The 14270-nt window shown below is 44.9% G+C and overlaps 2 protein-coding genes across 33 annotated transcripts in view; one reads left to right on the top strand and one right to left on the bottom strand.

Moving 5' to 3' along the window:
* The window catches only part of RAD52 (RAD52 homolog, DNA repair protein), a 48852-nt gene extending 36475 nt beyond the window's left edge, over positions 1 to 12377 (top strand). For 4 of the 7 annotated variants that reach the window (XM_003934477.4, XM_010345055.3, XM_010345054.3 and 1 more), the window contains 5 exons: positions 2908 to 3089; positions 3235 to 3374; positions 5125 to 5229; positions 5548 to 5775; positions 6215 to 12377. In XM_003934477.4, the coding sequence (XP_003934526.1) occupies positions 2908 to 3089; positions 3235 to 3374; positions 5125 to 5229; positions 5548 to 5775; positions 6215 to 6276 (717 nt within the window). In that variant the 3' untranslated portion in view covers positions 6277 to 12377. Of the gene's footprint in view, positions 1 to 2907; positions 3090 to 3234; positions 3375 to 5124; positions 5776 to 6214 lie in introns of those variants that run through there. The other 3 variants (XM_074403324.1, XM_074403326.1, XM_074403325.1) reach the window with 3 other exon arrangements.
* The window catches only part of WNK1 (WNK lysine deficient protein kinase 1), a 145093-nt gene continuing 139582 nt past the window's right edge, over positions 8760 to 14270 (bottom strand). For 13 of the 26 annotated variants that reach the window (XM_003934471.4, XM_010345036.3, XM_010345037.3 and 10 more), the window contains 2 exons: positions 12478 to 12665; positions 8966 to 11693 (listed from right to left, as the gene is read on the bottom strand). In XM_003934471.4, the coding sequence (XP_003934520.2) occupies positions 11376 to 11693; positions 12478 to 12665 (506 nt within the window). In that variant the 3' untranslated portion in view covers positions 8966 to 11375. Of the gene's footprint in view, positions 11694 to 12477; positions 12666 to 14149; positions 14177 to 14270 lie in introns of all 26 variants that reach the window. The other 13 variants (XM_010345034.3, XM_010345035.3, XM_010345041.3 and 10 more) reach the window with 2 other exon arrangements.

The raw sequence follows: 14270 nt of genomic DNA, 5'->3' as shown, positions 1-14270 counted from the left end.
GGCCAAGGAGGAAGGATTGCTCGAACCCAGGAGTTGGGAGACCAGCCAGGACAACATAGTGGGACCCTGTCTCTACAAAATAAAAATTAGCTGGGCATGGTGGTGCATGCCTGTAGTCCCAGCTCCTTGGGAAGCTGGTCTGAGAGAATTGCTTGTACCTAGGAGGCTCAGGCTGCAGTGAGCTGTGATCACATCACTGTGCTCTAGCCTGGGCTGCAGAGCGAGACCCTGTCTCAAAAACAAAAACAAACCACAGATTTGTTTTTATTGTTATGTACAGCCAGTGCTCGACTTACGACCACGATTGTTCTGACAGACTGGTCGTAACATGATTTGGTCGTAAGTTGAGTAGGCTATGTGTACAGTACTGTGAAATGATGTTATGAAAATCTTTGTCATATTTTATCATAATTTTCTTTCATTATTGTTATATATCATAATTTTCTTTGTTCATTTTATGCCATTTGTATCATCTCTACACCATTTTGTTTCTTATTTTTACATTTGTCAGATTTAAGTAGAACACTGCATTACCAGTACAACTGGTTTAATATTTGCAAAACATACAAAATTACAAAATAGAGGTGCATACAAAAATACAAAATACAGGTGTAAAAAATACCATAGGAAACATTTTCCCAATTGCAAAACATTTCAAAATATATAAACATGTACAAAACACAAATTGCTGTACCGAGTCTGGGATAACAGTTGAAAGGGTGCACGCGGAGATGGTGGTGCTGCCGGAAGCTGGTCCGCACTGTCGTACGCCCAGCTGGGCAACGTTTGCGCTGCCAGACGCGGAGCAGTCGTGGCTAGCGGTAGTGGTCGTAAAGTCGAATGGTCGTAAGTTGCATAGATCGTAAGTCGATCAATACCTGTACTTTTTTGGAATCCTATAGTTTGAACTGTTTGTATCTTACTTGAATTCAGCATGGTTGTGAGATTTCATTGCTGTGTAATTTTATTTTGCATGAGTATATGGCAGTTTATTCTTCTAGTCATAGACATTCTGTTTTTTGTAGCTTTTGGCTGTTTTGAATAGAGCTGCTGTTAGCATTCTTTTGGTGTACTGCCGGGAACTCTTGACCAGCAAGAGAGTTCCACCCTGAATGGGGAGTGCGCAGGAAGAAAAGAGGGCAGCAAAGTGAGGTCAGGAGGGGTGCGGAGACAGTGCTGCAACATCAAATTTATTTCTCAAGGCTCAGAATTCATACATTTTCAGGGTCTGATCGACGTCATGGTAAGGAGAAAAACAAATAGCTAAATCATCAATTCTATACAATAAATTGACAGCTAAGCAATGAGTGGTTATGGAAGATAATTATATCTTTGGCGCTCATAAGCAAGTTTCTGTAGCAAGAAACATCGTTCCTCCTGACTGCAGGCCGCCTGCTTCCGCCCAGCTGTTGTCTTTTAACTAGATTCTCAGTTCTCTGTCCCCTGCTTCCTTATCTCGACTTCCCTCTGCCTGGCGGCTCTGCTCCTGGGCTCAACCTCCCGTATTGTGAATACCTGCTCTGAAGTTTTCACACGGGAGGGCTCCCAGCAGTGTACACGTGCACTCATTTTTGTTGGGAATTCTTGGGTGAGAAGGTAGCTGCATGTTTAGTTCCAGTGGGTTCCTCCCGTTTTCCTGTGCGGCTGTATTGATTCACACTCCCACACGGCATTGTGTAAGTTCCAATTGTTCCAGATCTTCAACACCACTTGGTATTGCCAGTCTTTCATATTTTTCAAAGCTCATTTCTTCTTTTGAGACACAGTCTTACTTTGTCACCCAGGCTGGAGTGCGGTGGTGTAATCTTGGCTCACTGCAAACTCTGCCTCCTGGGTTTAAGTGATTCTCCTGTCTCAGTCTCTTGAGTAGATGGGATTATAGGTGTGTGCTACCATGCCCAGCTTTTTTTTTTTTTTTTTTAAACTTTTAGTAGAGATGGGCTATTAGGAGCTCCTCTGATTTTTTTGTATTTTTGCCATGTTGGCCAGGCTGGTCCTGAACTCCTAGACTCGAGTGACCTGCCTTGGCTTCCCAAGTGCTGGGATTACAGGCATGAGCCACCGTGCCCAGCCAAAGCTCATTTCTTTTTAAACGACTCATTTATCTTTCAATGTAGATGTGAAATCTACACTATAGTTTTCATTTTCAGGTTTTCAAAATGTAATCTTAATCCCTCATATTAAATACTCCATCATCGTCAGTTTTATGAATTGAGAGATGTTTTCCCAAGTAAAAATGTTCTGGATTTCTGTAGGAATCCCAGTGTGGAAATGAAATCATTTGCCCTGTGCCATGCAGCACAGGATTGTCCCTTGTCACATTGATGAGATGCAGGAAGAGCCCCCCACTGGACGATTCCTGGCAGCCTTGGCTGGCAGCTGACGTCCGTGTCTCCCAAGTGTTCTTCCCTCTGTCGTTTGAAGGGTACTACTTTATTATGCCACAGCATGCCTGAGGCTCCCTCAGTGACCACTGCGATTTCCAGGGGTAGTCCTTGCAGAAAGGATTGAGAAGGTGCAGACCTCCACAGAGACTGTGTGGGCTCATTGCTCTGGAAGAGGGACAAGGAGGCAGCAAGGACAGACCCAGCTGCCACAGAGAGATTCAAATTAGATTTTACAGAACATTTGCCCTAGGTCAAACCCAAAGAAGGGTTCCTTTTTATCAAAACTTCACTCGTTGAAGGGTATAAAGTAAAACATGTTGTTTTACTTCTTCTTATAGAATGACAAATACTACTTGGAATTTGTAGATCCTTTGCCTTAGGCTCAGCACAGCCTAGAAGGCATGATGGATGGAGGGTGTGAAATGCGATTTTCCGGGAATCTAAATCTGAGTCAGGGAGAAGCAGCGGAGGGCAAGAGCTAGTTGAAGGAATTTTTTCCCCCTCTTTCTTTCCTTATTAGGTGCCTCCTGAAGTGGATTTAACTAAAGCGAAGAGACAAGATTTTGAACCGTCTGTGGAAGAGGCAAGATTCAACAGTTGCCGACCGAACATGGCCCTGGGACACCCACAACTACAGGAGGTGACCTCCCCTTCTAGACCAAGCCACGCTGTGATACAGGGGAACAAGGACTGCAGCTCCCGGTATGTGGCCTAAGTCCCCTCCCTTTCCTCTGTCACTGGGGCTGCCTCCACTTCCTCCTTCAGAGCCAGCCCGCTGTGTGCGTGCTCCCAGGAGCTGTGGCTGTTACTTAGGAGCTCCTCCTCAACCTGTTGCTCCCCGATGCAGACGCCTGACCTCATCCGCTGTGGAGAGCGAGGCCTCGTACCAGCGGAAGCTCCGGCAAAAGCAGCTGCAGCAGCAGTTCCGGGAGCAGATGGAGAAGCAGCAAGACCACGTCTCCACCCCGCCAGCTGAGAAGAGTGAGGGTGTGTGAGTGGATGGGAGCAGAGCCCTGGGAGGTGGCTGCAGGAGGAAGTCTAGCGACAGGGTCACCTGATTCTCTGCCAGTAACCCTGTGGCTGGCTCTAAACCAGGCCTCGCCAGGACTTCTCTCAAGCTACATGCAGGACAGATGAGCCCAGGAAATCTAGATAATTTAAATCTGCTATACATGTTCCCATTTCTAGAGACAGTGATCTTTTTTTTTCCCCTATGCAAGTAAGTGGGCCTTGATATAATCTTGTAGAATTAGAAATTTCAGAGTAAATGACTTTTTTTGCTGCAAATACTTTGGCCATCTCTACATTAGAAAGCCTTGGCAGGGCACAGTGGCTCACGCCTGTAATCCCAGCACTTTGGGAGGCCAAGGTGGGTGGATCACTTGATGTCAGGAGTAAACCCTATTTCTACCAAGAATGCATAAAAATGAGCTGGGCGTGGTGGCACATGGCTGTGGTACCCCCTGCTTGGGAGTCTTAGGCAGGAGAATTGCTTGAATCCGGAAGGCAGAGGTTGCAGTGAGCCGAGATCGTGCTATTGCACTCCAGCCCGGGCAACAGAGAGCCCGTCTCAAAGAAAAAAAAAAAGCGTTGTATTTCTGAGATGTCTTTGAATATAAGGCCAAATTGAGACTGAGGATAATGGGAGCTTTTGGCAGATATTTATCGACTTCAGTTTATTTCAGAGTCCAGATTAAGTGGGAATAGTGATACAGACTCTTCTTTTCTTCCGTCTCTCTCCCCACTTCCTCCCCACTGCCCCGTCCAGGGGTCGGTAGTCCTTAGAGAGTGGAAACAAAGGGCTTGTCCCAGATCCATTGAGCTCTTGCCCAGGTTTCCCCTACCAATTGTGAAGAAGAGTCATAGAAGACTTGCTTTGTGGTTGGTTCATATGCCTCTCAGCACTGACAGGCTGAAAGTAATATAAAAACCAAAACAGAGCCACTTCCTGTTCTGTGGCTATCCTTACTGATGAGTTATTCTTGATGTTTAGCCTCTCACACTGCAGAAGCTCCTCTGTGACGTGTGGAGGACGCGGCCCTCCAGGCCCTTCTCACCCTTTGGCAGATAACCAGAGCCATTGTTATTTTAGTCCATTTCACACATCTGATTTTGGCTTAAGATTTTGATTGCTGATTTGCTTTCAGAGAGGGTCTTGCTCTGTCACCCAGGCTGGAGAGTAGTGGCATGATCAGGGCGCACTGCAGCTTCGACCTTCCTGGACTCAAGTGATCCTCCTGCTTCAGCCCCCTGAGTAGCCGGGACCACAAGTGCCTGCTACCACACCTGGGTAATTTTTTACTTTTTGTAGAGATGGGGTCTCGAACTCCTGGGTTCAAGCAATCTTCCCGCCTCGGCCTCCCGAAGTGCTGGGGTTTACAGGTATGAGCCACTGCGCCTGGCCAGGTTTTAGTTTAAGATTTTGTTTGTGCAAGGGTTACGGCTGTAGCAAGCAAGCCAGACGCTGGATTAGATGGCCTCTGAGAGCCCTTCTACTTTTGCTGTGAAAGGAGAAACTCGTTTTCCCTGGTGAGAAGAATTCAAACCACAGACAGATCCGTAGGTAGGACTGGGATCCGGGAATCTGAAGTTCTTATTCTGGCTGAAGCAGCGTAGCCTTACACAGCGTTGCCCTTCTGAGAGTGTTCCCTCTAAGAAGAGGACAGTGGACTTACTCTCTTAAATCCCACGTAGGATGTGATTATGACTTGTCCTTTCTTTCCTCTGAGAACCGTAGCAGCGCCTCCGGCCCCTCCTCTGACACACAGCACTCCTGTAACTGCGGTCTCAGAACCACTCCCGGAGAAAGACTTCCTTGCAGGAATGACTCAAGAATTAATCAGTAAATACTTTGAAATGCTTGTAAGCTACTGTGCTGTATGTTTTTAGTAGCCACAGAATACCTTTTAGGCAGCATAAAAATCCTCATTTTCGTCTGTTTTTGTTGGTGCGGGGGATTCTGGCGGATGGCTTATGTTCAGCTCCTCTTTGATCTGAACTGAAGGGAAGGTTCTTCAGTATACTTTTAGGGGTAGGGGAGAGAAATTCCAAAAACTTTCAGAAAGCACTCGATGTGGAATTTCTGATGGCTAGTTTTTCCAGTGCTTTCTGTGGAATATTTGATTATTTGCTGATGATACACTTTTCCTTTCTTCTGTAGAGACTCTTGAAGAGAACTCTCTAAAGTGGGCTGTGACTCCAGATGCAGGGGATGGTGTGGTCAAGCCCTTGTCTAGAGCAGACCCACCCCAGACCTCTGACACACTAGCCTTGAACAACCAGATGGTGACCCAGGACAGGACTCCACACAGCCTTTGCCACCAGGAACCACAAGTGAAATCTGGACCTTGGGACCTCCAGACTTATAGCACTGACCAATGCATAACAGGTAGCAGAGCGGTGTTTAGGAACAAAAACTAAAGGGGAACCTAGCTTTAATTCTGGGAATTTTTGAGGAAGGATGACATTTCATTTCGATAGAATAATTCACAGGGAATAGCACTGCAAGTGGAAGATAACCGGGAGCCTGGTTTGAGAGCCAGAACTTTTCCTTTGGGCTCCTGAATTCAGGTGCAGCCCTTTTCAGCACTTGATAGTAGCAGGAAGCAGAAGCGCCATTGCATGGACAGCTTGCCCTTCCAGCAGCGGGGCTGTCATGAGCACGATGCCACTTGGTCTAGGAAAATGACCTGCTTTCCTCCTAACAGAAATTCTCAGTCTTGGGCTTAGTCTAAATTAGGATCATTAACTAATAAAATCCAGAAATCATTAGCTGTCAGTTTATTTTAACCATGGTAGTTACATTTAAGCCATTTTGTCTTCCACAGGAAACTGGGAATCTCATAGGAAGAGCCAGGACATGAAGAAAAGGAAGTATGATCCATCATAGCTGAGGCTCAGGCCACGTGATTGGACCTTGTCACAAAGGTACTTTGGAAAACTACTTTGTTGTCATGAAATCGTTCATCACTCCTGGAGAATGAACTTTACTGCTAAGGATTTACCTTCCTTCATTCTGAACCTTCTCAAGAGGATCTGAGAGCCTACTGCAGTTAGAGCTGAGCACTTTTAAAAAGTTTGTCCCCGGCCGGGTGCGGTGGCTCATGCCTGTAATCCCAGCACTTTGGGGGGCCGAGGCAGGTGGATCACCAAGTCAGGAATTCAAGACCAGCCTGGCAAAGATGGTAAAACCCTGTCTCTACTAAAAATACAAAAAAATAGCTGGGTGTGGTGGTGGGCACCTGTAGTCCCAGGTACTCAGGAGGCTGAGGCAGAGAACTGCTTGAACCTGAGAGGCAGAGGTTGCAGTGAGCTGAGATTGTACCACTGCACTCCAGCCTGGGTGACAGAGCGAGACTCTGGCTCAGAAAAAAAGCTTGTCCTCCACTCTAGTAGGGATAGGCTCTGGATGGATGAAATATCTTTTCTTTGGCTTGTGAGACTTCCCACTATTTATTACTAAACTATTGTTAATAAAGATGGACGTTTTAGGAATCACCAATGGCTGCTTGCCCTCAAGCAATATAGGCCAGACTTAGTACTAAGCACCTGCCCTAGCAATTGCCTACATTCAATTGTTTTGCATAACCTCTGCCTTCTTTCCTTTAAGGCCCCATGCCTTTAATGTTGTCCACTTTAAGCACTGTGGATCATGACAGGAAAACAGTTGGAGTAGTGCTTTTTACTACTTTGTATCAATCTAGGCTACAGTCTTCATTTAATCTAAATAAACTAATTTATGGGTTTATGACACTACAATCCTGCATTCTTTCCAGACTGACATTTTTCCCTAAGAAGGAAATAATCATGTAAGGTCAGGGAAAAACTTTTTTTTTTTTTTTTGAGGCAGGGTCTTGCTGTGTCACCCAGACTGGAGTGCGGTTGGTGCAAACAGCCCAACCTCCTGAGCTCAAGTGATCTTCCCACCTCCACCTTACGAAATGCAGTCATTACTGGTGTGAGTCACTGTGTCCACCCAGAAAAGGCATTTTGAGAAAGCAAATGGTATACTTTATAAGAAAACAGAAAATATACATATTGCTATCCCTTATCTGAAATGCTTGAAACCAGAATTTTTTTTGCATTTTTTGAATATTTGTATATACTTAATGAGAACTTGTGGAGGGGACCCAAGCCTGAACGTAGAATTCACTTGTTTCATATATACCTCATACACATAATTTTGTGCATGCAGCAAAGTTTGTGTAGCAGATACACTGCAGCTGAAGGGGGCTGAGTCCTTTTTTCTCTGAGGGTTGCTGAATAAACTGTTTGGTGCCTGGTGCTTTGACTGGAATTTTCCATTTCTGGCATCATGTCAGTGCTCAGAAACTTTCAGATCTCGGAGCATTTCAATTAGGGATGCTCAAGCTGCAACTGTTTCTATCTACTTAGGCATTTCAAATGTGAGATGTAGCCCACCTTGACCATAAATTGGCCTTTTTTTTTTTTTTTTTTTTTTGAGACGGAGTTTCGCTCTTGTTACCCAGGCTGGAGTGCAATGGCGCGATCTCGGCTCACCGCAACCTCCGCCTCCTGGGTTCAGGCAATTCTCCTGCCTCAGCCTCCTGAATAGCTGGGATTACAGGCACGCGCCACCATGGCCAGCTGATTTTTTGTATCTTTAATAGAGACGGGGTTTCACCATGTTGACCAGGATGGTCTTGATCTCTTGACCTCGTGATCCACCCGCCTTGGCCTCCCAAAGTGCTGGGATCACAGGCTTGAGCCACCATGCCCGGCCCAAATTGGCTTTTCATAGTGTTTAGATGTTTTATAATTTTTCCCCCCAAATAATGAAATTGCATTTTTATTTTATTTTTGAGAGGGTGTCTGCATCCCAGGCTGGAGTGCAGTGGTGCGATCTCGGCTCACTGCAACCTTCACCTCTGGGGTGCAAGCGATTCTCCTGCCTCAGGCTCCTGAGTAGCTGGGATTACAGGTGCCGTGACCATACCTGGCTATTTTTTTGTCTTTTTAGTGGCCAGGGTTTCTCAGTGATGGCCAGGCTGGTCTAGAATGCCTGACCTCAAGTGATCTGCCTGCCTTGGCCTCCCAAAGTGAGTGCTGGGATTACAGGCATGAGCCACTGCACCCAGCCAATTTAGTTTTTTAAAAGACATATTTTGGACTGGGCTGTGCCTATCTTGAAGCAGTGACTTCTTTTTTTTGGCTCACAGACACATTGTGGGAAGCTGTGAACCGAGATAAGGAAGTCTGAAAGTACTAGCCAGCAGCCAACTGTTTCTATTCCTTTGGAAGATGAAGAGGTAGCAAAAGAGCCCCTAAGAATTAGGAATCCGGTTATAAATTGCACTTAAAATAGTGCCAGTGCAAATGTGAAGGAATTTTCTGTAAATGAAACCCCACAGCTCAACAAAAGCAGGTTTGGTTTATTTGAATGGTTTCATTAAATAAGTCTACAAAGGTAACAAACTGAAGCACAAAGCGCAATCTTACAAGAAGCGCAACACCCAGTTAGTGCAAAATGTACAATTAACGGCTGCTGAGAAACCCCCGAAGTTTGAATTTTAATTTTTTTAAACAGTGTACATTGTTAAATAATGTAAGGAAAACACTTATAATTCAGAAAGTTTTTTTTAATGTGGAAAAAGATATTCAAAGTGTACTATCAACACAAAAATAATTTAAACAGTTCAGTAGCACTAGTTCATTCCTCTAGGCTTCAGTTATTTCATCCACAGGAAGATGAATTAACAGTAAATAAAACCAGTTCTTTTTGTGTATGAGTGAAAAAAACCTCAAAATTATTAAACCCAAATAACAAATGCTAATGTGCTGCATTAGGCTCCCCTGCTCCTCTGGTATAAAGTATTTTCACTCTTCGGTGGTCCCTTTCTCAGCTACTCGGCTCCTTGTTGGTTCTATCCTTACTCTGACTCTCTCCACAAGATATAAGCAGAGAATAAGTTAGTAAATATTTTTAAAGCAGGGGTTGAAACCCCTGCCCTTTTCCTTTCTGCCTTTTAAAAACCTTCAGCTGTCATTTGCATACTTAGGGCCATAGACCAACTTACTAAGGGAAGCAGGGCCCGTAAGGAATGAACAGGTACGGAGAGCCTCAGCTTCTTTCTGTGGTGGTGGTGGTGATTCCCGGAATATGCCATTGATGTGGGTAAAAGGTTGGAAATATGTCAATTTCCCAACTAAGAGTCAAGAAGCACCCCAAAATTAAGAGTCTTAGCTTCTTTGTCGTCTTCAGAGATAACAAAGATCCTAAACATAGCCAATTAGGACAGTATTTCCGGAAAGCTCTGAAAACAACAGAACTACCCATTACAAGTAGGCATAGCACTAAATAACACTGACTGGTTGCAGTTATTACTTAAGGGGAATATTTGACAATGTGAGCATATTAGTTGTATTTCTGGAAATAAAGGTGGCATAATAGATTATGATCCTGCAACCATTCGGACATCATAAAGGAAATAAGTAGGAGTAAGTATCCTTTCCTACGATGATTATTAATTCAGATGTGGAAAGATTCACTTTCCACAAAATATAGTACCCCAAGCTGAGAACTGCATGGTACATGTGCAACAAGAGGAAAGCAATCCAGTTTTTCATAGAGCAACTTTCTCCATCTGTGACTTTTCACGATCAGGTTCCCCAACTTGATAACTAGCCCCCATACCCTTTTCTTTATGTTCAGTTTCTTCTAGGTCACGTCTGTTCAAGCCTAGCTCAAATAAAGGTTTATATGACAGTCATTGGCCAGGCATCACGGATCTTCAAAACAAGTTTGTTTCCTCATTCTTTAGTCTTTGTCTTTCACCCAGCACATACCATTCTTAGTCTTTTAAGTTGCCCAATTTTGTTGTAACACCCCCTCCCCACTCTTCCTGAAACAGAACTTTGTTTTTAACCACTAATGCCAACTTAACTTCCCACCTACTCATCTTACACCTGCTCTAGACAAAGTTGTTGAATGACTTAAAAAAATACTTTTTCTATTTCCCTTTGGCATATCCACTGCTGGGGTCACATGGACCTAAGATTTCCTTCCATATACCCTTTATTGATCTGGGGTCTGATAAGTTGATGCTAATGGCAGAAGCAATATAAGTCCAAGGCACTAAAATGTCCAGCAAGCAACACTGGGAAACAGAAGTATTCAAGTACAGTAATTTATACAATTTTACATTCACATTTATTTATCTAATACAATGGAAATACAAAGGAAAAAGTTAAAGTGTCTCAATAAGTAAAGGACAGAGCTAGCTTTTTTTTGAACTTTTTAAACGTTTCATATTTTACTCTTAAAACTACTGTTGTCCAACAACATTTTATATATCACAGTGTTTCCACATCAAAACTGATGGCAAAGTTACATGTCCGCAGGGAACTTATTTTTTTTTTCCTAATTGCTAATGCTGCAGTCAAAGCTGCTAGTATCTTTTGCTTAAAGCACTAATGACCTATTATAAGAAAGGGTTGCACCCCAGTCCCCTGGTATTTTTCACTGGGTTCTAAAGAGCAAAGAAAAAATCAAAAAGAGAAGTCGGGGGAAAGGGAGGATGGCAGGGCAGGAGAGAGCCCAATAGGTTGTTTTCGTCTGGTGGTTCAGATTCTTGAGGGAGTAAAGGATTTGGGGCATGTACCAAAATCAAGAGCTCCACCCACTCAAAATTACAGATGGGGTTTGATTTTACATTGAGTTCTCTAGCTTCCTTATGAACAAGACTTTCCTAGCCCTCATCCTCACTACTGAGTACAGATAAAGCATGGTCTGAAGCTGCCCCTTTACAAGAAAGCTGCTCTTCCCTTCCTCTCCTACTCCAGTTAGTAGAGCAGAGGAGACTCTCCATTCTGAGGACTCAACGTGGAATTAAAAACATTCCCTTCTGGCAAGAAATAACCAGTTAAATGCAGCACTAGTAGTTAGTATATAGGCTACTCCCACCCCCCATCCCTCCCCCCAGCATTCCATCTCCTGCCCTCAGATCTATTCAGTTAATGTCTCTAGGTCTAAGTGGTCCGCAGGTTGGAACCTGGGGGGTTGCTGATGGATTTCTGCAAACTGCTGATGTTGAAATTCTGCAAGGAGGCAGTTCCCACAGGTTGGAACTGGCCAAGTGGCTGTGGTGCTGGGCCACCTGTCCCACTCCACTGAGCGCCAAATGGGGTAGCTGGAAAGCCATACTGCTGTGGGGGGCACATAGATTTTGTGAAGTGACCTAGAGAGGTAGCTGATGCTGCAGAGATGGGGGCAGAGCCACCCAGGTTCGAGGTCATGGAGATGCACAGTTGCCCAGGTGCAGAGAACTTCCTTGCCATTCCAGGGCCCTGAAAACAAGACAACCGCTTGTCAAGTCTGGTGTGGGTTTAACAGACATGGGTGTAAAATGTGTGGTGCTAACATACACTTCTGGTCTAATCCTGTAAGATACAGCAAAAGAGTCTTCTATAGTTATTTATTGGCTCTTTATATTTACCGAGTAAAGGTGAAGATAATCCTGATGAGAGGGGAGGGATGTCATGTGCATTTGTGTGTCTGTGTGTGTAGTTCAGGATGACGACGGAAAAAGGAAGAAGAAAAAGTTGACCTGATCAATAAGATTAGGAATTCAGGGAAGAAAAAATAAAAGGCTACCTGGGGGATTTTTGCCTTGTTTTTCTAAAATGTTAAAATTAATGAGCTACTAAAGAAGGTCCTGGTGGCCGGGCGCGGTGGCTCAAGCCTGTAATCCCAGCACTTTGGGAGGCCGAGGCGGTTGGATCACGAGATCAAGAGATCGAGACCATCCTGGTCAACATGGTGAAACCCTGTCTCTACTAAAAATACAAAAAATTAGCTGGGCATGGTGGCGCGTGCCTGTAATCCCAGCTAGTCAGGAGGCTGAGGCAGGAGAATTGCCTGAGCCCAGGAGGCGGAGGTTGCGGTGAGCCGAGATCGCGCCGTTGCACTCCAGCCTGGGTAACGAGCGAAACAACGTCTCAAAAAAAAAAAAAAAAAAAAAAAAAAAAGAAGGTCCTGGTATAAGACATTAAGCAGCAGCCTAGTAGTAGTTTCTACCACCTGGATTCAGATGTGTGTTACGTGATTCTCTATGGCAAAAGAGAGACTTACCTCGTAATTCATGTGCCCTTTGCTTCCTCTCCTGCCTGAGAGATTCATGGCATCTCGGGCCCAATTGTCTACCAACTTGTGCAGGTCATCTGTGAACGTGCCCTTCCTGCTAGACGTCATGGCAGGAGGCTGAGCTTGGGCGGCTTGGCTGTTCACTGTTCCCCCAACAGTGTTTGTGCTGCTGGTCCCTATGATAAGCAACAGAATACAAGCATTAAAAGGAGTCTAGGTTACAATTTCAGGAAAAGGGAAAACTTCACGGGGTGATGAATGGCAAGCCACAGAATGGGGAGAGGATGAACTGGGAAGCCATGCAAGAAGGGTTCCAAGGTTTTGTTTAGCCACTGGTTTTGGTATAATAGAGTGATGAAAACAGTTTCTCTTCAGTAGCTGCTGATAAGGCTGAACAACTCAGGATGACGGTAGGTACACAAGGCAGGAGCTTCTTTCACAAAGCACCTAAGAGAACTGAAACTGCTTGCCAGTATGCCATTCCCAGCATCATGTTGCTGATGGAAGTGTGATATGATTAGCAAGGCTTGTTGCTCTGAAATTTTGCAGAATGCAGGACAAAAGAGGATTTCTTGTGCCTTGGGCAAGGTTAAAGTAGGAGTAGGAATAGATGCTTGGCTAAGGAGAAAGGGTTTCCAAGCCATGTGGACACTGCCACCTTTTTTTTTTGGTGTTGTTAAGACTTACTCTATTGCCCAGGCTGGAGTGCAATAGCGCAATCTCAGCTAACTACAACCTCCACCTCCTGGGTTCAAGCAATTCTCCTGCCTCAGCCTCCAGAGTAGCTGGGATTACAGACGCGCACCACCAAGCCCAGCTAATTTTTGTATTTTAGTAGAGATGGGGTTTTGCCATGTTGGCCAGGCTGGTCTTGAACTCCTGACCTCGGGTGATCTGCCTGCTTTGGCCTCCCAAAGTGCTGGGATTACAGGCGTGAGCCACCACGCCTGGCTTTTTCTTTTCTTTTTTTTTTTTTTAAAGGAAGAGTCTCTTCTCTGTCACCCAGGCTGGATACAGTGGCACAATCACGGCTCACTGCAGCCTCAAGCTCCTTCTGCCTCAGCCTCCCAAGTAGCTTGGGACTAGAAGTGTGCCCCACCACACCCAGTTACCCAGTTAATTTTTTAGTATTTTGTATAGACATAATCTCCATATGTTGCTCAGTAATGAACTGCTGGGCTCAGGCAATCCTGCAATCTCAGCCTCGCAAAGTGCTGGGATTACAGGCATGAGCCACCATGCTCAGTCTAGCCATTCTTTAAATACAGAGAGGTAGTAAGAGAAGTAGCATGCTGTGTTCAGAAAACTTTTTCACCCATAAACATGAACGTGCAAACATAAACTTGAGAGGGGTTAACCTCTCCCAGTTTCCTATGAGTAAAGGAACAAGATTACTCATGAGGAAAGGACTGTATGGTGTGCCTGAATCTTTCAACTACAGGAAGACATGGCTTTCCCGAAGATGACCTCAGTTTCAGTTGGCTCAAGGATTCCCACCGCTTCTCCCCATCTTCCCAGAACAGCAAGCACTCCCATGTAGAAGCGACAAGAAAATGCAGCTAAGGCAGGGTGCAAAGGGGAGGCGGAAGCTTTGCGGTTATGATGGAGGAATTCTATTTCTATGGTTTGATGAGAAAGGAAGAAGGAGTCTATGTCCTGCCTGATTTCGGCTCTGCTGGAGGGCACACTGAAGATTATTCGAAGAGGCACGTTTTAGGGAAGAGGGAAAGAAGAGTCATGGTCTTGTCTGTTTTCCTCACCCCCCAACCCGCCACTGTCTT

Source organism: Saimiri boliviensis, chromosome 7 (assembly GCF_048565385.1).
Source record: "Saimiri boliviensis isolate mSaiBol1 chromosome 7, mSaiBol1.pri, whole genome shotgun sequence".
NCBI classification, from domain to species: domain Eukaryota; kingdom Metazoa; phylum Chordata; class Mammalia; order Primates; family Cebidae; genus Saimiri; species Saimiri boliviensis.
Note: the sequence above shows the minus strand (reverse complement) of the source record. Positions and strands in the feature narration are given on the sequence as shown.